The sequence below is a fragment of the Drosophila bipectinata genome, chromosome 3R, assembly GCF_030179905.1.
Source record: "Drosophila bipectinata strain 14024-0381.07 chromosome 3R, DbipHiC1v2, whole genome shotgun sequence".
Lineage (NCBI taxonomy): Eukaryota > Metazoa > Arthropoda > Insecta > Diptera > Drosophilidae > Drosophila > Drosophila bipectinata.
The window spans coordinates 5,179,399-5,187,671 of record NC_091739.1 but is presented as its reverse complement, the minus strand read 5'-3'; the positions used below and the strand labels follow the sequence as shown (position 1 = coordinate 5,187,671).

General features: G+C 41.9%; 5 protein-coding genes across 5 annotated transcripts; 3 read left to right on the top strand and 2 right to left on the bottom strand.

Moving 5' to 3' along the window:
• The first annotated feature begins 526 nt into the window (after positions 1 to 526).
• btn (buttonless) lies at positions 527 to 1,567 on the top strand. The gene has a single exon (XM_017244579.3). The coding sequence runs from the start codon at positions 1,115 to 1,117 to the stop codon at positions 1,565 to 1,567; it is 453 nt and encodes a 150-aa protein (XP_017100068.2). The 5' UTR covers positions 527 to 1,114.
• Positions 1,562 to 2,911, bottom strand: LOC108127482 (MKI67 FHA domain-interacting nucleolar phosphoprotein). Its single transcript, XM_017244576.3, has 3 exons — positions 2,722 to 2,911; positions 2,329 to 2,664; positions 1,562 to 2,237 (listed from the first exon to the last, which is right to left on the bottom strand). The coding sequence occupies exons 1-3, from the start codon at positions 2,815 to 2,817 to the stop codon at positions 1,647 to 1,649; spliced, it is 1,023 nt and encodes a 340-aa protein (XP_017100065.2). The 5' UTR covers positions 2,818 to 2,911; the 3' UTR covers positions 1,562 to 1,646.
• A 49-nt stretch (positions 2,912 to 2,960) lies between these two features.
• On the top strand, positions 2,961 to 4,369 carry LOC108127483 (uncharacterized). Its single transcript, XM_017244578.3, has 6 exons — positions 2,961 to 3,199; positions 3,259 to 3,444; positions 3,505 to 3,708; positions 3,765 to 4,001; positions 4,058 to 4,104; positions 4,159 to 4,369. The coding sequence occupies exons 1-6, from the start codon at positions 3,047 to 3,049 to the stop codon at positions 4,199 to 4,201; spliced, it is 870 nt and encodes a 289-aa protein (XP_017100067.2). The 5' UTR covers positions 2,961 to 3,046; the 3' UTR covers positions 4,202 to 4,369.
• A 134-nt stretch (positions 4,370 to 4,503) lies between these two features.
• On the top strand, positions 4,504 to 5,831 carry Dph5 (diphthine methyl ester synthase). The gene is made up of 2 exons (XM_017244581.3): positions 4,504 to 4,746; positions 4,962 to 5,831. The coding sequence occupies exons 1-2, from the start codon at positions 4,612 to 4,614 to the stop codon at positions 5,670 to 5,672; spliced, it is 846 nt and encodes a 281-aa protein (XP_017100070.1). The 5' UTR covers positions 4,504 to 4,611; the 3' UTR covers positions 5,673 to 5,831.
• On the bottom strand, positions 5,827 to 7,234 carry CSN6 (COP9 signalosome subunit 6). The gene is made up of 3 exons (XM_070280959.1): positions 7,082 to 7,234; positions 6,577 to 6,994; positions 5,827 to 6,517 (listed from the first exon to the last, which is right to left on the bottom strand). The coding sequence occupies exons 2-3, from the start codon at positions 6,964 to 6,966 to the stop codon at positions 5,873 to 5,875; spliced, it is 1,035 nt and encodes a 344-aa protein (XP_070137060.1). The 5' UTR covers positions 6,967 to 6,994; positions 7,082 to 7,234; the 3' UTR covers positions 5,827 to 5,872.
• Positions 7,235 to 8,273: the final 1,039 nt, after the last annotated feature.

Genomic DNA, 8,273 nt, shown 5'->3' with positions numbered 1-8,273 from the left:
AATTATTTGATTATCCTACATTAAAAAAAGCTACATAAAAAATGTTCTTACTGCTAATGAAAAAACTTTTAGTTTTCCCACAACAAAAAGTTTTACAATTATTAAAGAGGATGGAATGAAAAATACCATGGAACTTGAGAAAAGGTTGGCAGTTCGACAAGACCGCGTAATTTAAATTTAATTATTTCCACTTGGTAAATAAGGCCACAGGACCTTTAAAAGGCACCACAATTTAGGAATGTTGCCTTAAAAACTACAAAAAGGTAGGTAACATAATTTTTCTGACATAAATTGGAGTTTCGGGAACTCTTTTAGTTATAAAGTAAAGAAGGCCCTAATAAAAGTTGTTTAGAAAAAAAAATTAATTCCTGCCCTCAATGGTCAATATGCTATTTTCATTTAAATTATATATTAATAATGTATTATTTATGTATAATAAAATAGAAAGAGTTAAAAAGAAATCTAAATTACTCAAATCATTGAATTTTAATTTAAAAAAAAAAGTAAGCCCTTTTTAATTCTTCCTCTAACCCCTTTAAACTTTTCTGTCCTATGTGTTTTTACCATCAATTACAATATCAAAATCCAATTGAAAATCTGGGATATACGCTCAGTGGCCCATCGTAATAGGCCGCTTCAGTTTAAAAGCGCGTGCAATTGCAACTTTGAGATAAATCTCCGACCATTTTTACGACCTGCCGATGGCCGCTCATTCGAATTTTATAGAGGGCCACACAAAGCACTTGACTCATGTTGAGAGTACCCAAGAATGGCAAGGGTAGGGATGGCACGACCGTCCCGCATCTACTTCCGTTTCGGACCGGACGACGGGGGATCGGATTCCAGTTTGTTTTGACTTCAGATCGGAGACTAAAACAACAAACCGAACTATGGGTGTCATAACCGCTCATTTAGCAGCGGGGCACGCGACGATTTGAGGTCTTGTGTGTCCAGATGTTGCGCACAATTATCATATCAACAGCACATCATTGGCAGCTAAGTGAAAAAGCAGATTGAGCCATGTGAACTGGGCGAGCAACCGCGTCTTAATAAGCCGCTCCCCTGGACCTGGAGCTCTCAGTTTTAGTTTAGCTCCAGAGGCGAAAGAACCGGAATGAAGAACATTGAAGAAAACGCGATCTCCGACTCGGGATACTACATGGATATAACCAAAGCCTGGCTCAACCAATCCGAAGGATACACCGACTGCAGCTACGAGTTTAACCAAAATTCTGCTCCGGTTTACCCTAATTACTCGAATTTTGATGGCAGTTGGCCCAACGAGACCAGAGAACAATGGCTGCAACCGGATATAAACTGTTCAAGCCAGGAGCCAAAGCCCAGAACCACCACGACGAATCGAAAAGAACGTACGGCCTTTACGAAATCACAGCTGAAGGATCTGGAGGCAGAGTTCTGTTACTCCAACTACTTGACCCGCTTGAGGCGCTACGAGATTGCGGTTGCTTTGAATTTAACGGAGCGCCAGGTTAAGGTGTGGTTCCAGAACCGCCGCATGAAGTGCAAGCGCATCAAACTGGAGGAAGAGACCAAGACGCCATTTTAGTTTGTACAAGGACATTTTTTAAACACAACTGTTCTTACAAATGTTTTCTTACTTAACTAGGATATAGATACAATTTACACTACTTCTTGGACTTCTTTGCTTTCTTGGGCAGGGGTTTAGCCAGCTTTTTGGCTGCGGCCAGCTGCAGCTTCTGCGTGGCATCATTCTTAGGTGCCTTAACGGTTGGAGCGGCCTTTTTCTTCTGGACGCCGCCAGTACCGGGCTTGCGTTTCAACTTGTCAGCGAGTGGCTGCAGCTTCTTTGAAGTCTTCTTGGGTGGGGATGGGATATCCTCCTCCTCCTCACTGTCATCTTCAAGATCCACTTCCGACTCATCGTCGGACGCATCCACGTAGTCCTCGTCGTCGGAGTCTTCGGTGATGGTATTTCCCAGCAAGTCCTCTAGTTTTGGTTCCTTCTTTTTTTTGTCAGACTTGGCCGTATCCTTACTAGTTGAGGCCTCTGCCGCTGCCTTTGATTTTTTAATCGGCTCTACCACCAAATTGGAAAAGTCAATGCCCAAATGCTTATATTTTTCTTGCACTTTCTTGATCTTGTTAAGATTGGACAGAGTGCGTTTTTGGCAAGCGGCTTCATTCCAATCGTTTTGCTTTGTTACACTGCGCTGACGAGCTTGGATCAGATTTGACACAAAAATTTGCTTTCCAGCCTGTAAGGATTTTAATTGTTATTAATTTACTTTCAATTACTTTGGATACCATACAATGAAGGCCCCTAATTCGTTTCATTCAATGACTTACCTTGTTTATCACCTTCTTAACTGAAGTCCTAAAATAGTTTACAGTCTGCTTTTCCGGTGGAATGTACTTGGCCTTCACCACCTTCTGGAACATAAGATAGTTGTCCATGGTTTCGGCGGCCACCTGGGCCACCTCTGGGTACTCGAACTCAACAAAGGCAAAGCCCCTGCTGTTACCCGTGCGCTCGGAGCGGCCCAGGCGTACCCGAAGCACTCGGCCGAACTGGCTGAAGTACTGTCGCAGCTGCTGCTCGAAGAATCCATGAGGCAGGCGCTGCACAAGCACCACTCCGCGATCCGGGCCCTGCTTGGCTTGGGGCTTCAGCTTCTTCTTCAGCTAAAATGGATGCATGCTACAGTTATCCGCCGGGGATCACAAACTTTGCTACCTTACCTGGCCTGAAACAACATCTTTCGTTGGCTCTGCCTTCTTTATAGGCGTGGCGACCTTTTCGATCTTTTGCGCCTTCGGTTTCTTTACAGGCGGCATACTTAAATGGTTTTATTTACGTTAAAATAGTAAAAATAACAGAGGTATAAAATTTACAAAACCCGCACGTGGAGCACAAATCAAATCCAGTGTTGTGAAGTGAGATCGTGACAGTTGCATTAAATTCATGGTATTTTTCCATTATTTTAGTATTTCTCAAGAACGACCTGGCCACTTTTAGTTTAGTTTAGATTGTTTTTGTTTTGCGCATCTATTTTAAATTTATAAAATGGATACAACCGCATATTCGCTTGACACTTCTGCTGTGGAGGACGAAGAGCCCCGACTTGGCTACACCTATCAGCACATCAAAACAATGCTGTCGAATTCTTCGATCAAAGATTGGTTTCCGTTTGTGCAGGAAACTTCGGATGCTAGAGAAGTGGCTACCATTGTACATTATTTGAATGAATTTGTTGTTTAACTTCTAAAGTTTTTTAGTTACTACATCGTTTTGTGAAGGTTGTGTCTAAGAAAAGTACTCTAAAGCTGGTTCAGGCTCTGGATCTATTCACGTTATCCATTATGATGATGAATTACCAAAAAGACAACTTGCTGCTCATGGAAGAGCGTTTTATACTTGTAGACACAGTGTGTTATCGGGCAGAATCCTTGGACTCAGAAGAGGTATACGCAGTTTCTGGGCATCTGACATAAACATTGTTGGTATTCCTCTAACAATTCCAGATTTATTTCATTGCACTTGGCTTGTATGAGAAGTTTGTTGATGGACTCGGTGAAGAGCGCCTGGAAAAAGTCTTGGACATACACACGGCCATTCCCGCCCTAGTAAAGTCATCTAGAGTGGGTAACGATATTTCTGTGGCACTTCTTTTAATTATTATGGAGAAGTATACGGGTAAACCTGTTAACGCCGTGGTTACCGGAAATGTAAGTACCCCCCGATGGAAGTCTTGGAGCTAAGATTTCACCTATGTTTCTAACAGGCACAAAAGGCTTTCGAAATGGCGAAGACAGTCAATTGGAAGCAGTTGGCGGAGAGTGGGCGCCACGCGGATATGTTCATGGTTATCCGAACGTTCAGTCTGATCATTAATTGCCGTCGGACGCGAGATGAGTGTCCTGATTGGAAGGCTAATCTGGGTGCTGAGATACACAAATACTTTTTGCAAGTTCGAAAGTCATTTGATCATTCGTCCATCTATGGAGCCTTCGAAATGATGGTTAGTCTTGTGGAGATCCAGACATTTGTTGAAGTTTCATACTTTTCTTATTCTAGATCGAGCGCTTTCTTGCTTATTGCGTTATCCGCGGTGCTTCAACAAAGTAAGTTTCGTTAACGTTTTATAAAAAAATATAATTTTCATGAATCTTTTTCAGTCCTCAAATAACCAACTTTAAGATTTCCGAAGAAAGAAACTGAGAAAACCAAATTATCTACGTTGGTTAGATATATTATGTTGTTTAACGTTACACTTTTATAATTTTAAGTTGAATGTTTTATGTTGGTCATGAATTCCAAATCCCATACGAATGTTTTTAGTTTTAAATATAATTCCATGTTTAAGTTGCAAGTGTTAGTAGCAAAATAAATAAGTAAAAAATTAAACAAGTGGTGTTCTAATATTTCTGTTCTAATCTAATATTTTATTCAGAAATTTAAAAAATTACAGAAACATTGAAGTGTGACCAGACCCCTGAACTTCCTGAGGCAATCGCCATTTTTTGGCGCTCTGCCCGCGGTCACACAGAACGCTCGGCACGTGTTGCATTTAAAAAAACATAAAGAATTTTCGGCAGGAGTGCAGTGGGTGGACTTTTCGCAGTTGCAAGATGTTCTACCTAATCGGACTCGGCCTTGGCGACCTCAAGGACATCACCGTCAAGGGCCTGGAGATAGTAAAGCAATGCAGTCGCGTCTATTTGGAGATGTACACCTCCATTCTGGGCTGTAGCCTTGAGGACATGGTGGGTTGAGTGTCTATAATTTTACCGAGGTACGAAAATGCTTTTTAACCTTGGAAAGTTACCCTAATGTATGCCATCATATGAAGGTGTCTTTTGATTATACACCTGTTATTTACAAATGTTTTTGGAATCGGTATAACAACAGGTTAAATAGCATTTTTTAATCCCCATTACCTGCCAAAGATTACTTATTATTATTATTATTGCACCCGCAGCAAGAGTTCTATGGTCGACCATTGCTGTTGGCTGACCGTGATCTGGTGGAGCAAGGCGCAGACGAAATCCTGGCTGGAGCAGGAGAATCCGATGTGGCTCTCTTAGTTGTTGGGGATCCCTTTGGCGCCACTACGCACACAGATTTCATACTGCGAGCCAAGGAGAAGAATATTCCTTACAAGGTTATCCACAATGCATCCATTATGAATGCCGTCGGCTGCTGCGGCCTTCAATTGTACAAATTCGGCGAGACAGTGTCGATTCCCTACTGGGACGAGACCTGGAAGCCCGATAGCTTTTATGACAAGATCAAACTAAACCGCCTGCACAACATGCACACTCTGTGCCTGCTGGACATCAAAGTGAAGGAGCCCACGCCAGAGTCCCTGATGCGAAAACGCAAAGAGTACATGCCACCGCGATTTATGTCTGTGGCGGAGGCGGCCCACCAGCTTTTGGCCATCGTCGAGAAAAAGGACGCTTTGGAACGAAACACCGTGCTGAACGAGCAGTCACTATGCGTGGGATTGGCTCGTGTGGGCCAAGAGTCACAGCAGATTGCTGTGGGTACGCTACTCGAGATGCGATCCACCGACATGGGAGGTCCGCTCCATTCTCTCATCATTCCCGCCAAGGAGATGCACCCACTGGAAGTGGAGTTCCTGCAGCAGTATGCCGCCAGCATCAAGTTGGACGACTACAATCACTAATCACTAATCCTGCTGTAACTCAAATTTAATTGTCTAGGAAATGTATGTGCATCTGAATTGAATTTAGGAAGCTGGGAGCTAAAAGCTCGGTGCCAGAAGAAAGTGATATCGCTTGATGCCACCCGTATACGTATAATAAAACCGCATTCACCCATCGTACATACTCAGAGGCTTTAATGTAAGGGATCTTAATAATCGAATCAGTAATATAAACCGCGCATGCGTCGCGCCGAACCCTGACGATCGTATAGCATGTTGAATTTGTTGACAAAGTGGTGCATATCGTTGCATCCCTTGGTGAGTGTTCCTAGGTAACTGATCAAGCCCACGTCGTTGCACTGCGTGTAAAACTCCTCCTGGAAGGCGGGCACCTGCATTACAGGCAGACGGTGGCACAGGGCATATGCTTCTCTCAAAATCTCTTGGTTGGGTCGCAGCTTGCCTGCCTCCACATCTCGGATGTACTGCAGCACGATTTTGATGCGAGTATTTAGCATTTTTATGGCACTGTCTTGGGCCACTAGATGTTCCGCCACCACGCTCTTCTCTCCCGACTCATTGGATGTCATCCGAGCCACGTGGTCCACTCCAATGCGTTCCGCTTCTTCAGTGGCAAGAGTGTAGGTAAGAGGCACGAACAGCATAGTTGCCTCGCCGTCCACCAAGTCTATCAATGATTCAAAGAGCTTCAGGGGCAACTGGTCTACGCTGCGGGACAATGGATTCAGCTGAAGCATGATGGGACACTCATTGATGGCGGCGATTTGTTTTTGAATCTTTATATCCGCAGCCGTGGGACTCTCTCCAGTTGTGTACCAACCAATGAAGTCCAGATCACTGAAAACCTGCGAGACAAAGGGTATGGGAATTGAAAAGATTCCAACAAATAAAATATTGCACCCACCTGCTTGTACTGCTGCTCTTTTTTGTTGTAGTAATCCTTATTAATAACTGTCTCATCGCCTATGACATCCGTTTTGAGTTCGAAGGAGTTCATGATCTCGATGTTTCGACCCTTTTGCTTTCCAATAAGAGCCCCATATACCTGTCTCGGTTCGCCGTGCTGCGCTCGGAATCTGGTCCAGTGTTCTGATATATTCATTATGACCAGCGGGTGCAACGATATGGTCACCGAAGCACTGGTTCCAGTTGCAGCCATGACGTTTCCTTCTTTGGGCTGCGCCGCTGTTGGATTCAGAGCCGGGTCCTGTGCTTGGCCGCTGGAGCCGGAATTCGCTGCCGACGAGGTACTCGGCTTGGCCGACAAATCCACATCCACGTCCATTTGCTCCATGTTGTCTGGGGACTCTAGTTTGATCGTACTTTGTCGTAAAAAAATTAATACAAATTCTTTTTGTTTGATAAGCCCAACTTCTTCTTCTTCGCGTGCCAATCACAGTTCGCCTTACCTTTCAGTGGTTCTGAGGCGCTTTGCAACTCTGTTTTGACCAACACTTTTTAGTACATTAAGAAATTAATGCATGTACTAAAAATGGCTTCAAAAAAAATAAGTCCAAGAAATTCTGCTGATTTTAAGAAGTTTTTTTCGACAACTAAATAAAAGCATGCTTATTTGGAAATAAATTGTTGCTAATTATTTAAGAGTCTAAAATTCTACATTTTAAACAAAAACTTATTTAAAAAAACAGACATCAAACACTTAATATTTTTCCTTACAAAAGTAAGGTTTGAGGGAAAATATTTAAATTATATATTAATTCAGTTTCTAACAGTCTTCTTTCAAATCAAACAAAATGTATTTATTTTTTATAATTTTTTTGAAGAGCTGTTTAAGTGTGGTAGAAAGGCATATATTTTTTAAAACCAAAACTTGTGCTGAATATAAAGTACGATAAAAAATAAAGAAAAAAAATAAATTTATAAATCTTTTAGTATTTTTGGCAATGAGAATAATTTCCTCGGCAACGCATTATCTTTAGCTTTACAAATCTGATTCTAATACTGAATTCATTAAATGGTTCTCCATATAATTCTCTTCATCTCTGATCCCTATCAAATACTTGAAAGATCGCATAATCATGTGATTCTTAAGCATGATTCTTTATTAAAAAAAACTGATACTATACAGTTCTATTTTAAATTCTTGATATTTTAAAAGCTCTTCCGGCCCAATGACCCCGTCAATTGTATTGTTTGATGACCAGTTTTTGGGGAGTAAGAACAAACAAAACCCACTTGGTTGGTTTTTGAAATTTATCTTTTCTTCACTTTTATTTGTCTTCGCTTTTAATATAGTGTTTGTCCATATTTGCTTGTGCGAATGTTGTAAGTTAGACTAGTTAGCTTAAGACTACAAATATTTAACATTAACATTTAACAGGCTATTTACAAATCGTCTATACACAACTACAATTATCGCCTACGTCTAATGGGGAGCTGTGCTCCCGCTCAATTACGACTAATCGCGCTTCTTTCGTGAGGTTCTAGAATTAGGCGACTTACACTTTAGGCAGATCTTGAAAATTGACCCAGTTTCGTTGTACAGTTACATACACCATACAGTACAGAATACAGATTCAGATACAGATACAGGCGAAGCAATCAAGCAAAGCTACCATGTGGGGCTGGTAAATAATCATA